The 23,224-nt window shown below is 36.7% G+C and overlaps 1 protein-coding gene across 1 annotated transcript; it reads right to left on the bottom strand.

The window, feature by feature from the left end:
- Positions 1-445: 445 nt before the first annotated feature.
- On the bottom strand, positions 446-23,211 carry Tiparp (TCDD inducible poly(ADP-ribose) polymerase). The gene is made up of 5 exons (XM_031374019.1): positions 22,974-23,211; positions 19,337-20,297; positions 5,342-5,510; positions 4,062-4,222; positions 446-1,802 (listed from the first exon to the last, which is right to left on the bottom strand). Exons 2-5 carry the CDS (start codon positions 20,254-20,256, stop codon positions 1,745-1,747), a joined length of 1,308 nt encoding a protein of 435 aa, XP_031229879.1. The 5' UTR covers positions 20,257-20,297; positions 22,974-23,211; the 3' UTR covers positions 446-1,744.
- Between the last annotated feature and the right edge of the window lie 13 nt (positions 23,212-23,224).

Genomic DNA, 23,224 nt, shown 5'->3' with positions numbered 1-23,224 from the left:
ATTAAAACAATCAGTAAATATTTTTCCCATTTTACAATTTTAAATGTAATCAAGATGAAACTAGGGGCCTATTAAGGATAGGTGGGCTCAAGTAATAAAGTGATGACCAATGTTGCTTAATGCATTGGGTTCAATTTCCAGGTCCCTCCCCCAAATAGAGCAGATGCCAGAGGGTGCACAATTCAATCTTTAAACTCAACTTTTTAACTTTTAAAGATGAATTTACATAAATAATAGGTTTTCTTTTTCCTGCCTGGTTCATATATTTAAATCAGACTTTTTAGCTTTTTCAAAACAAGGAAAAGGGAAGAAGCAAAGAATAAGGAAATCTTGGCCGAGACCTAGTTTCAGTGTCGGGTATTGTAACACTCACTCATCAGTACATGGTGGTCACAAGGAGTAATGTCTGCCAAGTGGATTTGGAAACTGACATTTTTCAAAAGAGCTTTGTGACACAGAGGTTATAGTTGTATATGAACATTTGTCTCTAAAGAGCATATTCTACCACTGCTGTCATTAGTCACCCACTGAACACACACTATACATTTCATACAGTGTCACTGTCACACGAACTGCAATATGGTTTGATTTCCCCTCCTCAAATAAACAAACAGTTCAGAGTAGTTAATGATTTGTCCTAATATAGCAGATGTATTTTTTAATCCAGGCCTGTTTCTTTTGATTTCCACAACTTACAATAAAATAAAGCTACTAATTGGTAGATACAAGCTGGTTTGTCTGACTCTTATGACAACCACTATTACTGGTATCGCCACTACAACTTTTAAAAGATGGCTTGTTAAGAAGTTAATGCTATGGAAACACAATTGCCTTCTCTAATCCCTGTCAGCTTCATGTAAGTAGCTGTCCCTTCAATTCAATGTGCCCTAAAGCCCCTTTGTAAGACAAAGCTCTAAGTGAGTAGATTCAGGACTCCTACCACCCTCATCTGAAATTCAGGGGCAGATTTAAGTAGTTCCTCCAACTTTTACAACAAAAGACTTTCTTGTCTTTTGGATTATTTTCTGAGAGCTGACAAATTCCTTTGGAGACTTGGCACAGGTATATTTTCCTGTTACAATGGTAATGTTTCTCACTGGTAAGCTTTTCTAAAGAGAAGCTCTACCACTTTAATCAGTCTCAAAAACTCTGGCTCTTCTTAAAAATGTCATCACTGTTCTGAACAAATTACAGAAGAACATCCAACTTTTAGCCCCCAGCTCCTACCCAGCTTTGCAAAGGTAGGTACTAGCCTACCTGGTTTTCCATTATTGTTAGGGTTTGACATTTCCAACAAAGGTAAGATTCTTCCCAAACATTCTGCTAAGACTTATTTGTTATTTACAGTTGGCATTCAGAATAATGGGTTTCATTATGCTACAGATGTCTATAATGGTTCATCTTACAGGATTCAGAATAACACAGGAAATAAACTTTTTTGCATGCTGTAAAGATGTTCACATGGCTGGTCTGAGTCTCAAGACTGAATAAAAAGGAAGACAATGAGCATTCTTTTGTTTTCTGACTGCAGATGTAACACGAGCAGCCATCTCACACAGCTTCTATCACAGCTTCCCTGCCACGATCAACTGTACCTTAAACCAAGAGCCACAACAGACTGCTTCTTCCTTAAGTTTTGCTTTTGTCAGGTATTTTGTTAAAGCAATGAGAAAAGTAAATAATTCACATGTATACCTTTGTACTTTGTTCATTCCGTTTCTGTTTACTGTCCCTCGTCCTCCTCCTAGACTCCCTGTTCCACTTTCATGTCTGTCTTACAGATATATTGCTTAATCTGGATTCTACAGAAGACAAAACATGCAATAACTATCTGTGTGAATCTGGCTTATTTCCTTGAATATGAGCTCCGGGACTACCCACTTCCTTTCAAAAGACTTTTTTTTTTTTCTCCTTCGTGGATGAATAAAACCCAGCATATATATAAGACATTTTTCTCTATCTGTTGATGAGCATATAGGATGATTCTTTATTAATCAATTAATAATTAACATAATTAATAATAATTAATAATTAATCATTAACAATAAGCACAAATATGCAGATATTCTAGATTCCGTACATGGATAACATTGACTCCCACATATACATATTTTCATCAGGCTAATAGTCTAACTTTACTGAAACAGATATATAAAGGCATGTGTGATGTTGGACTTATATCTTCCAGTTGCCATGTCAAAAAAAAAGTATGTATGTAGGCAATGTTAAAATGCACCACTATTTTCTGAGAACACTGTTTCTATTCAGCTTATAGTATCGCAATAGCATACTGTTTATAGCTTTTCAGACTCCAACCTTATTCTCCTTGCCTCCCTTTACCATTTTGAAATGTTTCCTAAACCAATTTAAGTACTGAAATAAAAATGGATTAATTTTAGTTTATCCCCCTAGGGAAAGAGTCAAAGAAACTGTTTGGCATTCTTATAACCATGAGATGGTTACATGAAATAGATGTCTTTTCAGCTTTGACACATAGCCCCTCAAGCCCCTTAATTTCATTTGTTGCTTATGCTACTTCAGCTCAGGTATTCTGAGAATATTAAAGAACAGGGTCCTTTTTATCAGTATCAGAAAAATTTTTTATACAATGGAATTTACTGGGAATTTATGGCCCATATCTTGTTTCCTTTGGTTCTTTGAATTTAATAGTTAAATGAATGGAAAACACAAAACATTCTCTTTAGCTAAGATCATGACCTCTGAAGTCTGCTTTTGGAACCAATGCCTTTCTTCCTTCTCCCTATTAGGAGGAAATGTCCTATAGCTGTAGACCAGAGAGCAGACAGGATGCTGGATTTAACATTTTACCCTGTCAATTTATTTTGTGCTTTTCTTCTTCAAATATCTCCCTCTTCTCACTGATTTGCTGATCTCTAGACCTTTATTATCACTATTTCAGACAGTAAGACTAAAACAATTTTTGAAAAGAAAAAGCAAATCTGCATTCTATAAAAATGTCATATTTATGCTTATTTTTATACTTTCAAAATGAGTATAAAGTATTTTTTTTTAAAAAGGCACAATCTCTTACAGTATTTCTTTTCACTGTTTAAAACTTTTCCCAACAATGCAGCATTTGAAAAAGGAATTTTATCCTTATAGAGAAGCCACGTCTTGCTTCTGTTAGCTCAGCATGCCAAGCTGCTGGTCTTACTAATGAGTTCTACTGTCTCACCAGGAGGACAGCATGTTCCTAACTACTGGAAGGAGACATTAGCTCCAGCTGTGCGAGAGAAATCCCAGCAACAGCGTTTTTATTACTTCTAATTAAAAAAAAAAACTTAGGTAACAATTTCATTTTCACACATGGACTTGGAAGAAAACACAAGCCAATATATTTCTAAAACTGACCTTATTACAAACTAATTTTGAATTCTTATTCTTTGAGGGGTTCTTTTTATTTAAGACAGGGTCTCCCTTGGTTTCCCCAACTGGTCTGCAATTTGGTATGTATCCCAGGCTGGCTTCAAACTTGAGGCCTCCTACCTTTATCATCTATGTACTAAGATTACAGCCTGAGCAACCATGACCAACAACTTGTTTTTAATTGGTCTTAGTTCAACCTCAGAACTACGTCTTTAAGAGTTTGCCATGAATGACTTGAAATAAAAATAGCAGGAATATGAAAACAGCATTTTACTTTAAGGATCAGAATGGACCAACAGACAGTAAGTTTAGTATCACCTTCAAAACCAAATTCTAATAATAGTATATCTGGCTCTAAAGTAGTCTCGTAATTTGGAAAAATCTCCTCAGAAGAAGCAAGCTATGTTTCATTCAAATACAAGTTACTTAAGTTATATAAATGTTATTGTACCCCGTTTTTCTGTTCAAAAACCCAATATAAAACTCATGCTTTTAGGATTAGGTGAACAGTACTTATCTGAACTCAATTTACTTAAGAATTAAATGTAAAGAATGCACAATTTCACATTCTGGCAATAGTAACCAAGACAATTCTTTTAAATTTGGTATCTAGTAGTGCATTTACACAAATGGAAAGTAAAAAATGAAAAGTAAAAAAACAATGGGATACTTACTGTAAATATGGAATCAGTATGAAACAGGAACGGAAAAGAGGTCTCCGTTTTATTTCTCTCCGGAAGAACGAGTTGTGGAGGATGTAATGGTTGTTCCACATCATAAATCTAACTTCTTTCAGACCCCGAGAGTTGGCTTCTTCAATTAGTCGAACAACAGACTACGGAGAAGAAAACAGAAGGTAAATGAAAATCCAATTTACATGAAAAAAGTAACTGAAAGAAAAAAAAGTTTACTTCACTGCTAGCAAAGGAATTTCAAAAAATACAATAAATCAAACTAACTCCTGTATTTAGGATTTCTGAGCCTTACAAGTAGAAAGACACTCCCTGTTTGTAAGAGAGCACGGCTACCTATCAGCCTTATGACACATATGAGGCTCAGAAGTCCATTCTACTTTCAACCTTAATGATGTCCTAGAGACTTTCTTGACTTACATTTGTTAAGGAAAATTTCAGAGAGGAATTAAAAGTTAACAGTACTCAAATTTCAAAAGACATAAAACCCAGCCAAGCTCTAAGCCTAAAAAACCAGAGAGTAAAGGCCCAAGGACAGTCCAAGCATTCCATTTAAACAACCCCTTACTCCATTTGGAAGGTGGACACCAATCAATTCTTAAATGACAAGATCAGAATATGGTTCAATATTATGTTTAATTAGGGTAATTTTGTTCGGTAAAGTCTTAAACAGATCAATGCAATGAGAAGTTAATCTCTAATACCCATTTTCAAGGTATTACTGGATTCAGTTACAAGCAAGGCTTTGCAACTGGTGAGTTCTTCTATATGATACTAGTGATCCATGTGCACATGACAGAATTCTGAAGAGATGATTTGACTAACCAAAGCTTAATAAAGAAACATATTCAAGCACTTCTTCCATGGACTCAGGAATGACTCCTGTTCCATTGGACTTCTAAAAAATGGTAGATTTAACATGATTAGATTTCTATAAGCACAAGCACAGAAGGCAGATATAGCCAAAAGTTATACCAGTTCTCATCAAAGCTATTATACAGATGGCACCAAGTCTGTTAAGCATCTCTATACTGTGAGATTCTGGGAAAGTCTATTATGGTCCTTAGATTAATGGAAAGAAATATACTTTTAGAAATATAAAGAGAGAAGTTTTACCTGTACCAGCAAGATTTTTAAATTTACATCCTTAAGATGTCTGATTATTATATTCAGTTCTGCTTAGTCACTGTTGGAAAGGAAAAAAGACCACAGGAAAAAAAATTAAATTTATTTAAAAGAAAAAAAAGAAACCATGTAAATACCTCAGGATACTCTCTCCATCCAAAGTGGTCTCTACAGAAGAATTTCCAAAATGTGTGGTAAATAGAGTTTGAACTACTACAGGGTGGTGTAGACAGCCTTCGGAGTTGGTCAAATTCAGTTGTTTCAAATACAGTCATGGCATTCAAATCTGCCCAAAAGTCTTGTCCTCTAGAAAGACCCAAGAAAAAAAGACCTGCTAAATAAAAGTACCTAAATATCTTATTGGGCATTAAGAATATCTAATATAGCCTGATGTAGAACTGTCATAATTCGTTTTATTTGGTATAAAAGAACATTATTGGTTGCTTCCCCAACATACATTTTCAATATGCTTATTCCTAACTAGACCAAAATTTCCAGGTTGTATCCTTATGGTATAATTAAAAAATTAGTAAATATAAACCACTGCTATCACTGGCCCAAGCGATCAATAAATACAACCTTAGGTTTTTCTCCTTGGTTATAATAAGCCAAACCCTGGCAGTCAATCAGGGAGTTAGTACGAAGAATGAAACTGATAAAAATCAGGCAGAGAAACCAAAAATCTTTTTGAAACAAGACTTTTTTTTCAGAATCGTCAGGTTACCTGTGCCAATGTAGATATACAATACAGCCTGGTGAGGTAGGGAAAAAGATGACAGAAAGACAGCACTAGATGAAGCCAGTAGTGCTAATTCAACAAACATCAATATTTCATTTCTTTGTGTAAGTGGAAAAATGTTAAAAAGTAGTTTGAATTATTATGAGGGTTAGCTATGAGACTATTTTGTCATCTGTAACCTAGTCCACTATTGCTAAATTAAACTTTTACAAACATCTCCATATTAGTTTTTTTCTCTTGAGACAGGGTCTCATATAGTCTGATCTGAGCTGGCCTTGAATTGTTTTATAGCTAAGCACCACTCATTTCCTACCTTCCTCTCCCAGATGCTGAGATTATACGTGTTGTGCCACCATATCTAGCTTACATCTTCATATTGTTGAGAGACAAGTCTACTGTAAGAATCAAATTCACTTAAATCATTAATTAACAGAGGATGACCTAAATAAAACATTTCCTCTTTAGTGAATTATTAGATCATGTTGAAACGTCTGAACCATTAACTTTAAGAAACTAGTAAATGTCACTGTTCTCTGTCCTGTATAATGTACAACTGCAAATTTCCCTATGAAAATATTTTTTAAAATAAGATAATATTATAGATATTTGTAATTAAGCTCCTGAATGTGTTTCCTCTGGATCTCTCCATTCTCAATGCAGATTTCTAAGGGGATATCTATAAAACAGATCAAGTGAACCATTATATGTGAAATCAAGGATTGGAACAGATTTTCCTTGCTACAAAACGAGATTTTGAGAAAGCATTCATTATTAGCGATCTGTTAGCTAATACAACTGTGCTTTTGGTACACTTGTTTCAAGAACTGGAAATGAGTACTCAAAAACCCTCTCTAGTCAAATGTTTGAAAATTAAACTGGCTACACAAGTTAAACTACTTACTGTAGCTGTTCCTTAGTCTGTGTAATATGTTAAGGACAACACTGTAGTACTATGATAAGAATGACAGAGTATATACTTCCAAACCAATGAAGATGCTCTATTTTTTCACATGAATATCTAACACCTCTCAAAGCACACACCCCTGGCAAATGTCAAGGAAAAATCTATCACGTCTCTCTCCATCCTCATGTCATAATTTATGATCAAGTCCTACTCTTTGAGAAACAAAACAAAGCAAAACTTAAGTCATACGCATAATTGAAGACACACACAAACAAACAAAACAAAAAACAACAAAAAACTACCCCTAACTTGTAAAAAGCTTTAAAAGTTTCTAAGGATTCCAGAATCACAAAACAACATACAAGTTAAATTACGCATGAAATGGGACTATAATAAAATACAGTTGAAAATAACATTTTGGGAAAAAATAATATGAATGTAGAAGAGAGAATATTAGAGAGAAGTAAAGGTCTGAGAGGGGAGGCTTAAGAAGGACAGGCATAACCCAGCACTTGGGAGGCAGAGGCAGATGGATTTCTGAGTTTGAGGCCAGCCTGGTCTACAGAGTGAGTTCCAGGACAGCCAAGGCTACACAGAGAAACCCTGTCTTGAACCCCCGCCCCAAAAAAAGAAGGACAAGTTTAAGGGGATATATATTCTCCAAGTTCATTATAAAATAATGAAACCCATTTATTCTGTATAATTAGGAACTTAAAAAAATAAGGGGCCAATCACATTTGGACACTATTTCATTTAAAATTTATAACTAGTAATATTTAATTAAAAGGAAAAATGATCATAGGAGATTCTAGAAAAAGGAAAACAACCCTGAAAATGGAAATCTCTATGCTTAAGTTCAACTTCATATTAAGTTGCAGAAGGCAATTTTCATGTCACTTTATAAAGGAGACATTTGATATTATAACTGAGGAAAACTAGAAATCTTTCTCTGAAGGACAGTTCAAGTTTCTAAACATATTTTCCCCCATTAAGCTCATTTTCCAGAACTGCTTCTCAGTAAGTTAACAAACCCTTTGTCATTCCTGCTTTTTGCTGTTTAGAGTTTTTGTAGACATCACTTCAGCAATTTCTGTATAAGCCTTTATCACTAAAAACCTTACAGATAGCGATTTGCATGAGAAAACACCTATGAACATGGCTTTTGCTACAACTTCTATGCATTCCAATCCTCTGGGTATTGAGAAATTTCTATGATAGGCCCTAATTTATTTTCTTTAGATTGCTGTACTGAATAAAGTACTGTTTGGGCTATATTTCATTTTCAATGCTTTTCCAGACTTGACAGAGGTAAAAATAACAAATGTGATAAATATTATCTTTTTATAAGATTAATTTTGCTACTGAATCTTAAACAGGGGATGTTTTTAAAATTCAAAGCAACGAGTTTTTTCTTCTATAATTTGAATCACTACACATGTACATAATATAATTACCAAGTGTTCAATATCTTCTTTATCAAGCTATTATTTTCTATTATCAAGAAAGAAGTTACAAGTTATCTATGCATGGTAATGAATTTTGTGCTATATTAGATAATGCACAAAGAAAAGAGTTTTGATCTCAATTTTGCAAGGGTTTCAAATAATAGTATACACCTGTCTATATAAATTTATCAGTGGCAAACAATATATTCAAACAGCTGGAGTAAATGATAGATTTTCAATGTTGTGGGAGAATTGGTGTCCAGGAAGAGATAATGGTCAGGGAAAGTTAATGTATGCATGTATGTATATATGTATATATGTATATTAATCCAAGGAGTATTTAAGAAAATAGTTTAAGAGCAGTTTAAATATTATTATAAAATATCAACAAGGGGCTGTGCAGAAGAACAAGAAAAATGAGCTAAGTGCTTTATTCCTTAGAACATCTGAGCAGTTCAAATAGTTGAAGGAGACCTTCCGACAGTGCATAAGACACAAGGGACCTGCATACCATGTATAGGCAATGGGAGAGCAGAAGTTAATCCAGGACCTTGGAGGACAGAAGATAAAGAAGAAAGCAGACAGGGATGCAGTAAATATAGGATGTGTGAAAACTGAATAAGAGAAACAATGCTAAACGATTGAGGAGGCAGGGTGGGGAGGTATCACAATAGAAGCAGAGACAGATGAGAACCCTACTCAGCATAAGAGTTGAGAGGTGGCCAGAATACAAAGGAGATGGTCACCATACTGTAGAATTTAGTTATAACCTCATCATTAATCAGAGAGACAAAACACATCTTGTGAACAGGTTATGGACTTACTAAAAGAATTAAAATTTGAAACCCTGTTACATGCTTTACTAAACAAACATACCATCACACATACTTGTTCAAAAATCCAGATAGAAAACTAACTTGAAATTCTGGAAAAGGACCCCATTCTCATAATTTTTAACAATTGTTCATCTCACAAATACCTCACATACTAATTAAGCCAGCATTTCCAGAAATATCTCACCAATGTATGTACCGGAACCCACATATCATTTCATATGTGTATGTATTTCAGATACTAAAAAAGAAAGTGAAAAGATCCCACAATGAGAAAGATAAACAAAAGGTGGAAGAACAATCAAAACCAATATAGAAATAGGTATTGAGACAAACAAAAATTACTACATTTCTTGCTCAGATAGTTTTCTGTTTCTACATTATGCATTTGGGAACTCTGTCTTAGACACTTTTTATTTGAAGGCTGTTGAAATAGCTCTGGGGTAAAAACACTTGGTGCCAAGCTTGACATCCCCAGGACCCACCTGGTAGAACTGATTCTTACATGCTGTCCTCTGACCTCCATTATTGTGCCACAGCATATAGATGCAATAATAAGGAAAATAATGACAATCAACCAAAGATACATGGTAAGATCTTTAAGAAAATACCAAACAAGGCCTGTCATTGCTGATAAAGGTATCAGGAGAGGTAAACAAGGATTGCTTCAGAATCTGACATGTGAACTTAGTTACCAGACCACCAAGGTGACTTAATATGTGTAGAAGTTAACTAAACAGGGCATGAGGATACAATGCAAGAAGCACATGCAGTTCATGTGGGAGGTCAGAGTGTATGTGGGAAGTGACTAGAGATAAGACTGGTCTGGAGAGATTGGCTGGAGCCAGATAAGGAAGAGTTTTGTATGCTGGGTTAAGAGGTTAGGGCTTGATCCATTGGGCAGGATCAACACCGCCCAGGTTGCCTTTTATAAAGCTTACTCCAATAAAGTGATTTAGTTTTGGTAGAGGATGGAGAAACATGAGGGAAGAGTAGAGACTAGCACTATTTTGCAATATATTAGCTTATTTATTATTTATGTTTAACAATTATGAGACAAATGTTGACAGACTATGGAGGCAATAATAGGGGGCTGCTTGAGAGGTTAGGGTTATAATCAAACTTCATCAAGAACAATTAATTACGTATGGGTAAGAAAGTACAGAGTCCATGATGACCAGTTATGGTAGCAGAAGCACATAATAGACTCAGAAGACTGAGGCAGGAGAAGGGTCAAGTTTGAGGCCCAGTCTGCAGTACACAGAAGACTTTCTCAGAGTCCAGAATGTGTCCTTTATTTCTAATCTGTGCTCTGGGATAATGATACCAACAAAAATTATAAGAGGCAGAACATGTATGAGTGGGAAGATGATGTAAATAAAAATTAAAAGTAAGACTTTAGGAAAGTAAATGAAATATAAACTTTTCTGAACATTGCTCAGTTTTAATGAGATCAGCTAGAACCTTGGCTTTCTGTCTATTAAAAAGTTAACCAGTCCTTTAATCCCAGCACTTGGGAGGCAAAGGCAGGCAAATCTCTAGATTGAAGCCAGCCTGGTCTACAAAGTGAATTCCACGACAGCCAGGACTGTTACACAAAGAAATCTGTCTCAAAAACACAATAAATCAAACCAAAAAAACAAACAAGAAAAAATAGTTAAGCAGTTTCTAAAAGGGTAAATCTATGATCTCAAACATTAGCACTCACCCTAATAAGCTGAACTAAACATTCTCCATTAGTAGCCCTCTTCTATTATTATCATGTAAAATAAGATGTCTTCTTAAGCTGAGGGTCAGATAGAAGGAAACTATTAAATGCTGCCTGGAGAGTTCGTGGGGATCTCCTAGCTTAAGACAAGCTTGACAGATGGGAATGTTTGCTATTGCTGCTGAAGAAATTTCACAGGGAAAGGAAATATAGCTGGCTTTTGATACATGGCTTTCATGTTTCCAGAACTCGGTGATGCTGGAGTTATCTGCCAGCTTATATCCTTCAACATGTTACAAGGAAATGAAAACCAAAGATATGGTGTATAATATACTAACATATTTTGTGAAAGTACTATAGTTATTAAACTTCAGAGGACTATGTATACCTTAAACAATGAGGTTAAACTTTTATGAAAATGTAACATCCCCTTTATTAAAAGTAAGCTTTCTTTCTTATTTCAAAGTAGACAATAAAATAAAATGTTTGCATAAATATTGGTTCATTTCAATTTGAGAGGAGATTCCCTGGAATCAGTCCCCCACCATATGTCCTACAGAAGCAAGCTTGCATGCACCTAGTACTCAGTTACATCCCTGACCCTTTTTTACAAGCCTAAACTGCCTGTGCCAGCCTTGAACTTGCAGTTCCCCTGCCAGATTATAGACATGTAATAATCAAGCCTAGGTAACAATTCTTTGAATCTGAAAGAATTGAAAGAGGGCCCATAGTTTTCTGTATTAGAAGCACTATCACTGTCAACTATCATATCTTGTTACTAATTATGATTTCTGCTATCATTGCCTTAAATAGTAGAGAGCTCCTGGAGAGAAAAAAACATTTATAAAATGCTGACATTCCATGCAACATCTTTCAACTATTCACTAAAGGCTTAAAATTATATACAATTTACATACCCCGATTTCTTTTGTGTTTCAGCTATATTACAGACATATTCATAAGACAAATTTCAGGGTTTATGCTATCATCTATACGGATCTCAATAGCTACCGGCAGATTAAAAACCAAATGTTAGAGCTGGAGATATGGCTCAGTGGTTAAGAGCACTTTATATTCTCACAGATGACCTGGGTTTGATTCTGAGCACCCACGTGATGGTTCACAACTACCTGTAACTCCAGGGGATCACTTCTAAACTCTTTGGCACCAGACATGCACATGGTACACATACATGGAGGAAAAATAAAAGAAGAAGCCTTTAATGTTGATTACCACTTTAAAGGAGGATGATGTAGCAGAGGCAGGATTTCCAAAACTTAGGTTACTCAGTAGAACTATTAACATAAAACCAGAATGATAGATATATCTAATGTTTCTAAATACTAAAAATCATAGGTGGGGTAAGGGTATCTCCATGTTAAGATATAGTGCATTTTAAAAAGTTATTATTAAATTAATTAAATTATTAAAAAATTATTATGCTTAATAGTTATCAAGCAAAATTAAGCCCATGTACAGTGCTCCCTTGAAAGATCCTGAAACATCAAAAACATGTCTGAGAATTTCTGAGAAAACAGGCAATTTTAAGTGGGACAACACACTTATCTATATGCCAAACCTCATGCCTGATTTACATGTCAGACATTTAATGTGTGGTCTTGGAGTCTTTCTAGAAGAGAACATAGTGGAATGGGGGCTGGGGGTGGGGGAGAATGGGGACGGAGATGGAGATGGAGATGGAGATGGAAAGAGGTTGAAAGGAGAAAAGAGGTACTTAAGTTTCCTAAACAAACAAACAAACAAAAAATCCCAAAGAATGTAGAGAACAGAACATGCAGTTAGTAAAGCTTATGCTAAAACAAGGTAAAACCAAAACCAGTCATACTGAGACATAGTCACTTGAATGCACATAAATATTTGTCAAAATTCTAATGATCCTATATCTAGAGTTCCTAAAGCGCCTACATTTTCCTCTACTCCCCACTTTTGCACCCATCTCAACCAAGGCAAACACTAAAAACAGACTACAATATCCATATTCAAGGAAAAGAACTGACCAAACATTAGGCATCATTATTATTGTTAAAATAGTAACTGCAGATGAAAGCAAAGAACATATACAATTTTTTAATGTCATGTAACTAATCCTAAAATCTTGTGTAAATAAAAAGTATACTTGTAAGATCTTCCTGTCATCTACTTAGAGAAATGGGAATAAATTTTGCACTCTGAAGATGCCAGAAGTGTCATAGAGCCTTAATTTTGACCCAAGTTCAAGCATATGTCCTGAGACAAGTAGAGGGTAACTATAAATGAAATATATTTAACTGTGGCCTAATAAGGAAGCAAAATGTAATTTCTAGGAGAACAGCTGGGAAAGGAAACAGTTTAGTTCTTTTTAAAAAAAATTCATGCTAAAAGTTCTATTTATATCATATATTGCCCTCAAATATATACTTAAAGATTACTGAAATATGTGAACATCCCCTTTGTAAAGTATTTTAAAAGCAGAAGTTAAGTGATCAATTAAAAATGTGTGCCAGATAAGCAAGGCACAAATTAATTCAATTTTTAAAAAATTAAAAGTAGAAAGGGGTAAAATTTATAAATCATTTCCACATAAATAGAAAATGCTTAATAGTGTATATACATAAGATACATATAAATGATAAAATATCCTTTAAATCACTTTAAGATAATCTCAAATTAGAACTCATTTATACATAAACAAGACAGTATAAGCATTATAGAGCATACTCTAATAATGTCTAGAAAATACAATGTACCAGTCAATTTATTTATGATTTATATTTCAATTACAAATGACTCTTCAAAAATAATTATCCCAAATTTTCTTTAGTCTTATATTTTTTTCCTCCAGTTACTCTAAATAAATTTAGCTGGTAAATAAGCGAAACAGAAACAGACTCACTGATGGTTGTTTATGTTCTGGTGCTAACAATCTAAAGTAAACAAGTTTTAGTAGACTAAAGTTTAATGTGCACAAACTGACATACAGAGCATCTATTACTGACTGCTCTTCATGCAAATTCTTGTGGAAGAGATGAGGAAATTCTTACAGAAAAGACATAAATAGGCTTTATACAACACTTCTGATATATGAGAGTATTTCAATAATCCAAATGTCAAAATGTAAATAAGAAAAGTCTTTTCTTTCATTCTTTACATAGATTCATCAAAAGTATTTGAAAGGAAAACCCAGTAATTTTTCTGTTCTTATTGTGTCAGTGCATGGAATTAAAAGAGCTAAGCCAGGTGACAGTCAGAAACCAAAGACCAACCACAACAGGAAATTATTTAGGGTATTTTGTACCCTTTGCTCTGTCTACACCCTGAGCAGCTGTGGGAAATGTGAAGATCAGAATGTCAGCAAGATTCTGAGAGCACATGTATCACTGCAAAGCTCGTCCTTGGCTTCCCATCTCTGCCATTCTGTGATGCCTGACTAAGCAGTGCTGGTAGAAACTTGGAGCAAAGAACTTACAGCTACTGCAAACAAGAAACAGGGTAAGAATCTCTTAAAACGCAAAAAAAGCAATTTTCTTTTAAAAAAACTGACAGAAGTGCTCTTTCAACAAACATAAATAATACAGACTTTTTTTTTTCAGAAGCAACTGCACTAAAGCACAAGATTCAGACTTGCATAAAGAATACTAATTTACTAAACTCTCATACAACTTAGTAATGGAACACTACAATACACTGTTCACAATTTCTTGTGGTACAAATGCTGGAATATGAGAAAGACATCAGTCATCCTAACCATTTTCACTCTTTAAAAAGTTTATCCTGTGCAATGACCATGAAAGGGTTCTTTTCTGGTCAAGTGGGTACTCAAGTTAGTCAACAGAATAAAGCAGAGAAAGACTGAAAAGACAGGCACATTTTATCCCGTGGAACAACAGAGAGGAATGCTTAATTAACTTTCTATGCTTGCCTTAAAAACAATAACTGGCTAGGTCACAAAGGAAAAATTTGAAGTTTTACATTTGATAACTAGAAGCTTTTTGATAGCATCAACTTCTAAAACTTGGTCTTTCTGATCACAGAATTGGTTATATTTAGTAAAACTTGCAATACCTTTTGTATGGACTGATAAATCTACAAAAAACAAACTGAAATATGCTCATTTATTTTACATAAAAATCTAATCTCAAACTTCACACAGTATTTTAAAATCTACCATTTATAATTTCAAATTCTTTTATTACAATTTGAGGCTTTTAGTTATTTCAGAGGCTGGGCTAGGTGATGTTTAACAACTGTAGGGAAAATAAATTAATAGGATTCTTTATGTGCTGTAATTCCTGGTCCCTAAAAAGCCTTGTTATACATAAATATAAAATAGTATCTAAGCCCAAAATCTAACAGAAAGTGGCTCAATCTTTAGAATTCTATTTATCTCTCAAAGATACAAAATAACTCAATTATAAAAGAGAAGCACTGGCTAGTTTTAAGAATTGAATTTTTTTCAAAATTACCAGTGTCCACTTTAAACCCACCTTTCATAAAACTGAACCAGAATCAATTATAACGTAACTCAAAATAAGATTTTTTTTTTTTGTAAAGTGATATACACATACATGCAGTTTTCTCTCCACAACTCACAAAGACTGGTAATTACTAAAGGTTTCTGATCTAAGTTAAAAGGACTTGACAACCTAATCTAAATACATTCCAGAACCAACCCCAGCAGACAAAGAATGCACAATCTGGTGGTCTCAAATGGAGGGCAGGGGATAATAAGAAATTAGCAGGCCATAGAAAACAGTTACAAATTTACAATGGTTGTATTTTAGTAGCATTCCTTCAGTAGTTAGATTATACATGATATAAACTGCTTCACTCTTTAGAAATAGCACTCAAATCTGGGATGAGGATCACTAATCAGAAAATATAAAGAATTTACCTTTGCTTTATAATTGAATGAAAACCTAGAAATTCTAGTGAACAAAAAGGATTTATAGGGGGACAGAAGAGTTAGTCAAAAGTACCTTGTATGCCTGAGTTTTCTTTACACCTTCATATTACTAGTATTTCTTTTTCATGTACAATAATAACTAAAAGCTTTCAAATGGATAATAAAATATATTATGTATCATGCAATAATATTCAGGAATTGCCAGACATCCTTATGAGCTTTTTTCCCCCCCAACTGGCTGAATAATTAGAAATCTTTGCTTTTTCCAAGGTTCATTTTCATTACATCAGGAAAAGCCTGACCTCAACCTGAAGCCAGGTGACAGCTGCTTCATAAGTAACCTACTTATTGATGAAAAGCCAGAAAAGTAAATGAATGACTGCTATTGATTCCCATGATAGCTCTACACAGACCCACTAACTTCTCTAGATTAGTACAGATAGATGCCAATTAGTTTTATTTCATATGTAAATAGCAGCATAAAGAGGTAGAAAAAACAAGTCATTGCATGGCTTTATCATAATAGCACAAGGCACCCATTTTGAAAGTCACTTCAAACAAGTTCTTGCTTATGGAGCTCTCTCTTTCTCTTACACAGGAATTTTAAAAATAAATTCAAAATCATACAGCTGTGTATATTCAAGAAATACCAAGTCACAAGTCACAGTTAACTCTCAGCTGCTCTCTGTCCAGGGTCATCAACAGCACATGAGCTAGTTCACACATCCTCACAGCTGTACAGACCACATCTAACTTAGCTAATTTAACTATTCTAGTTAAGTTCCGTCAGGAGCTTGCTCTAGTTTAGACACTTCACCAAGTCATATAAATTATAACAGAAGCTTTTGACTTCTTACATAGAGCTGCTTTGAAGTTATCTACTGGCATTATCCCTTGGATAGACTTTTGAAAAGGCTCATAACAACTATTACCAATAAAAATTCACAGAAGCCAAGGTTATAACAACATTTTAAAGCAAGTAAAATTATATTATCCATAAATATTAGGCAAACACACATACTAAACTCTGAGCTGTTGTATAGCTCATGCCTATAATCACAGCATTTAGTACATCATTGCCTACATAGCAAGACCATGTCTCAAAATAAACAAAACCACCTTCTCCCTGAAAAAAAAATCTAACCATGAGTTCACCCTAATCCTCTTTCAATGAACTGAGAATTTAGGAAGATTTGTTGGTCATAGTTTCACTAGCAAGTCAGCTCCAAAGCCCAGTCTGTGGTTCCCTTCCATTCTGACTTACTTTGAAATGAATGTAATGTGAAACTAATGGTGATCTTGGTTGCTAAAAAGACTTGTACTGCTTCCAGTTTCAATTATCAACAACAGTATTCCAATTAGCAAGGCTCCTTTGAAACTGCTTTGTTCTGCCACTCAAAAATCACCATCTCTTAATGATGAGTATCTATACTGTTAAGAGATTATTTTCTCAATAAAAAATAGAACACTTAGTGTGTTCCTGCTCTCAGTAAATTTTGAAGGTCTGACCCATACACAAAAGAAGTCTAAAAATCAAATTTGGAGTCCAGACCCATAACTAATTAGTTTCCAGCTGATGCTGGCAATACACACCTATGATATACAAAAACAGGGGATGCAAACAGGAATGGATGATAAGCATTTATCATCCAAATATCAAGTGTTTTTAGTACATAAGCATCATCTTAACTAAAGAGCTCAAAGGAAACTGTGAAAACATCTGGCTCAATTTCCTACCCAGTTTCATTCCTGAAAACAAAATAAACAATGCACATCCAATTTTGATTAACTTAGGTGTTAAATCCTTACAGGTGCAATTAAAAAAAAAAAAGATTTCTATCTGCATAGTTTGAAACTACGACCTGTCTCTGCTACAGAACCAGAGCTATGAACATATCTCAAAGTCCTCAAAATGATATTATGATATAGTGTGCATTGATGACTTAGTCATATAAACTACCCAAAACAAGTAGAACAAACAAACACCTTTCATCCACTCTTCCTGAATGTAAGACTGGGTCCAGTATGAACATATACACAGCTGAATACACATTTCCTGGTTATGTGCAATCTGCACAGATAGACCAGCTTTACAGGCCTGACCACAGAGATTAATAGCTTTAGCCAAATAATGTGGTAACCATGTGAACCTGGGCTGCTCCAGCTTGTTTGTGATTCTCTCAGCAAGGCTCAACATGCCGTTATCTGCATCTTGTTGCCAGGAAACACAACATCGCTTTGGAATACAAGGAAGCCCAGGTTGCAATGACCACAGGTCAACTCCCCAAAAGCCTAATTTTTGACAGTTATTTTCAATCTTATGTTTCTTCTTCTTGTTCACTGAAAATTTCATTAGTAATTAACAGTTCATATTTCCAGCTATGCTTTTACTGCAGGACCACTTAAAATGTAGTAGCAGCAGAATCAATTATAATAGCAATTCACTCATACTTTTCCTCTCCTAAGTATCATATAAATATTAGTTTACCTCATTAAGACTAATTTGGAAATCAAGTTCCTACTGTAGTTACTTTATGACTGATCCTACAGTTTTTGCTAAAGACTCTAAATCTGTCTACTTTGCAAGCAAAAAGATCTTATGAGATATAAATGTCCAATACGTTATTGACCAAAGAATTTTTGGACCTTCTGGGACCAAAATAATTGTCTTGACTTGCTTCCGGTAACAGAGTGTAATGTGTAAGACCGTGACTCTGCTAGTTTCTTTCTAAGTCAAATAGAAACTAAATGTACGAAAATGTGCAAGTACTCAGTGGACTGAGATCTGCTTCCTAAGTGAAGTGAGAGGCCTCTGCTCTGAAGTGCTCTATAATCTGGAGATGGAAGGATTCAAGCGGCTTTGAGAATTCATAGACTCTTGACAGAACAATTAAAATTGCTAGCTCAGGGACAACAGACTTCTTGGACAATACCTTATTAAAACTATTTTTAAGAAAAGGGGGCCTCTTGTAGAGGACTAAGGTTCAGTTCTTAGCACCTCATGGAGGCTGAAAACAGTTTATAACCATGCCAGAGTATTCAACACCCACTTAAGGCCTCTGCAGCACCAGGCAGAACACTCATACACATTCCAACTCCTTGAAAAATCAAAATAGCATGTGTCTGTGCATGAATGAAGAACTTCTGAATTACTCATATAAAGTGTTTAGTAAAAGAGCTCCAAATATTAGTTTCTATATTTAAACAAAACAAAACAAAACAAAAAAAAAAACCCAGCTACTTAACCCATAAAAATTTACAAACTTAAATTATATAAATTTAGTATATTAGATTCACAGTGGATTTGGAAGGTGATTGCAGTTAAAATAGTACTTGGTTCACAACACTCATATACAACTTTCATATACTAAACGGAATGACATCTAAATTATTTAAATCATAAAATGTTCCTTGGTCTGGTTAGGTAAAGAGACCACATTAAAATTTAAACACTATGAAAAATCAGAATAGCATAAAAGCTAATAGCATAAAAGAAAAAAACAAAACAAAAAACTCAGTACACTACTGAAAGAAACCACCATATCAAACTTTCAGCTTCATTAGACCATGTAACAATTTTTAAGTTATTATAATACATACCCATACTTCATTCTCATTCTATCATTTTCTGGATTACAATAAAATCTTTCCAAATGCTCCTGAGAATCATTGGAAACACTCTGCCACTTCTGAGTGGTTGTCCTTTTGATCTGCCAATGATAGGGCAATACAGTGTGATGTTTCAAACAATCCCTGCCATAAATGCAAGTGCCTTGCAGAAAGTCCATACAAATTTCAATTCCATTCTCTTGGTGAGTATGGTACTGTAGCTGGTTTACAAGTTCAAACACAAGGTCAAGGGAAGCTTCCTCACTCTTGTCTTGGAAGAGCTCAGTACTCAGCTTATCACTGGTATCCAAAATGTACTGGATTGTGAAACTATTGTCTTGGAAAGCTCCTGGGACATAATCCACAACTTTATCTATGCAGTCAGGACTTGTAGGAACATCACCTGAAACAGGATGCAAAAGGTCAGTTTGGAAGTGTCCTGTTGTAGAATCTGCCACTGTCCCACTGATGGTTTCCGGTGGAAAACTGTGATCCTGGATTGGAACCACCTGCTCTGGAGCATCCGTAGAAGGATGCCCTTCCGGCAATTGGCTCTCAACATTTGTCCCATCAGGAATCAGGACAGGCATACTGTTTTCTGCTGGAGGACACGATGGGTTGATTTCCAGCGGTTTTTTCACTATATGTTCGTGTAAGCTGCTCTCATCTCCATTTTGGTCTCTAGCTCTAAAAACTCCATCAAGTGAGCCAGATTCTAGCAAAGTATTTAATATTGGCCTCAAGGATCTCAGGGTTCCAGTTCCCAATCTTTTCTGTTCCTGTTTTTTCTTAAAACAAGTTTTCAATGGACTGATCTTCTCAGAAATTCTCATTTGGCATGAAAAGTCATCAGGAGGAGAAGGAGGCTGTACTACACAGTCTGGCTCAGGTTCAGTGGTGTCCACTTCCATGATGTGGATTAGCTCCAACTGCACCTCAGTATCTATAAATCCTACCAGGAAAGGAAGAAAGATGATCATTTAAAAACTGACAACTGAACCCATTTATTCATTAAAACATTTTGTCTTGGTCTACGATTAACTATCTGCAATCACTGCTTACATTATATTTAGCTCTTACAGGTCTTTTTTTTTTTAACTGAGAAATGAAGATTCAAAAGCTAAGCTATGCAAAAATCTGCATAATAGTAGATAATAGTAGATGAGAATGTATCTTTCAATAGTTATATATTACTTATTTGTATTACTTACATATCCCACAAATAATTTGACTTAATAGTTGATACACCCACATATATATATTGTAGGCGAGACGGGGGTGGGGTGTGGGGGAGCAAGCACGAGGAACACTGTGTGATTCTACTGGGGTATGACTTTATTCTGTAAGGTAGAAATAACTGTCTTTTCTAGATGATGAAGGAGGGAAACCACATCTCTTGCTTAGCTTTATGGTTCCCTTTACAGTTGTTTATGTATGATCTGTTGCATGAGTTTGCAAAAACAAGTTTCTCTGGGAGGAAAGTTCATCAAAAGGATGAACTTAAAAAGTTAAAAAGTGAAAGAACTAGTGTGTGTGTAAGGATAGTCACAGAAGCTTTCAAGTGAATTGTGATATAAGAGAAAGCCAGAAGCCTGCTAACATTTTTTACATTCTGAAACTTAGTATTTACTTATTGAATGTTAAAGACTTGTAAATTTTTAAAAAATTCCCACAACTGAAGGAATATCAGAATATGCCTAACTTCAACAGCCACTGTACTCTGCCTTAGAAACTTAACAAAGCACAATTATGCAAAGGGTCTTCTAGTCCTTGTCTTTATAAAGTTACTTATCCATTTTTTTAAAAAAATCAAATGAAAGCATATTATAAATAAAAACACAAATATTTAAAAACACCAAATTTCAGAATCTGAATAAGCTACTAAAGGAAACTAAGAATTTTTTTTTCCTTGCAAGAACCAGATCCTTTAAAAGGACTGAGATTTCCAGGTATTTACTGAGATTGTTCCAGATGAGAAAGGGTAGTGATGAGCAATTAATGGCCTTTTTTCTTGTCCAATATACACTGAAAGAACTCCTTGAGGTAAGAACCTATGATTTAATCAAGTATGCATTAGGAGTCCAGCATAGTACCTAGCAAGGTTCACCACTGAGGATGTCTACATTTTGTGTTTGCATTACTAAAGGAAAGGAACACACTAGATGCTTTGTTCTTGGTTGAAGGTCAAAACCAAAACCGATAAGACTTCGTGCTTTAAAAAACGAATATATAAAGACCTAGAAGCGATTTATAAGTCTACGAATACAAAAATGCTGAATAATCAAAACTCAGAAAAACACAAGGCATGGAACAAAGTGTTAGTCTAACTACAAAAGAGATTTTATTTTTTTAAAAAAGAGAGTTCAGTATGAGCTGGCACTGTTAGAGAAAGCCTCACGAAGGAGGGATCTGACATGAGACATAAATAACTGGAAAGCAGCCAAGCCAGGCGTTATTATTCATCATTCGGTGCTCTTGCCTCAAGGCTCAGTTGGCACAGATTGTGGTATTCCCTCTCCGTATCAAACTGGCCTGTGCCTTCCCCTACGCACGCACACTATCCCTTCCTATATCACACCAAAATACTAACGCGATTTTCTTTATACTTCTGCACGCGCACACGCGCGCATACCACACACACACACACACACACACACACACACACACACTCTCGCACGCTCACAACTTTTCCCCGTTAACTGCCCTCCACCAAAACTCGTTAACTCAACTAAGGAAGCAGAGGAGTGGAGTGCGGAAGCCACCAGTTCCTCAATTAGTTTGCATAACAGAAAAAAATAAAGATTGGAAGGACGTTCCCTCCGGTCGCCCGCAGCGGGCAACCCAATCGCGCCACCCTTCACCTCGTGACGCCCCGGTCGTCTGGCACGACCGGCTGGTCACACCTTCCATGGAAACCGCCGGGCTCCAAACAGCCCGCTGTGAGACGCCGTGGGTCCGAAAGACGCCTCCTGCCGGCCGCGGTCGGCGCAGCCACGACCTCCCGCCGCGCCCGCCGCCGCACTTCGCCGAGAGGGTGAGAGCATCCCCGCCCTCACCTTGTCCTCTCCTCGGGAATCCGGACGCCCCCTCACTCCCGGCCCACCTTCCTAAGGACCCGACCTCCCCGAAGCCGCTCACGGCGATTTCCCCCGGCCCTCCGAGGACCGTCCTGCGAGTCCCCGAGCTTGCGAGGGCCGAGCCGCAGCGGGCACTCCGGGTGGCGGGGAAGGGGAAAGGGGGACCCCGTGCGCACTCCAAGTTAAAACTCGAAACACATCCTGCAAACTTCTGGGCTGCAGCCCGAAACGCGCGCCGGCCGGAACTCTTCCCGCAGCGCCGAGCCCTCCCGCAAGGGGCTACCCCGGGCTGCAACCCCCCGGACGGGAGTCGCCGGCGGCCCCGCAAGCCCTGCGGCGCCAGTCCATCTAGACACCTGCCCAACGGTTGGCGACTGGAGCTCAACCCACCCTGCCACAGGCGAGACGCGAGCGCCTTCAGCTCTCCCGGACAGTCTAGGAGATCCGCCGCTGTCCCGGCGGGGACTCCGGGCGGCGAGGCCGGCGCCCGCCCGCCCTCCCACTGGGGTCGGTCCCTCCACCGCTCGCTGCCCACCCCGAGCCCTTTTTACCTCTGGCAAAGCTGCCCTTAGAACGGCAGCCCGGGCGCGGCGTGGAGGGCCGGCTCTGCGCCAGCGGTCCGAGCCGAGAGCGAGTGCCGGCGTCTAGGGGTCGTGGGCGGCCGAGGCGGCGAGCGGCGCGCGGACCATAGCCGCGGACCTGGGCGCCAGAGAGAGAGCGGCGACCGCTCTCGGGGACCCAGCTCGCTCGTTCCGCCTGCCTGTCAGCTCCAGCTCTGCTTTAAGTGGCTTCCGGTCTCCTC

The sequence above is a fragment of the Mastomys coucha genome, unplaced genomic scaffold (genome assembly GCF_008632895.1).
Source record: "Mastomys coucha isolate ucsf_1 unplaced genomic scaffold, UCSF_Mcou_1 pScaffold16, whole genome shotgun sequence".
Taxonomy (NCBI): domain Eukaryota; kingdom Metazoa; phylum Chordata; class Mammalia; order Rodentia; family Muridae; genus Mastomys; species Mastomys coucha.
Note: the sequence above shows the minus strand (reverse complement) of the source record. Positions and strands in the feature narration are given on the sequence as shown.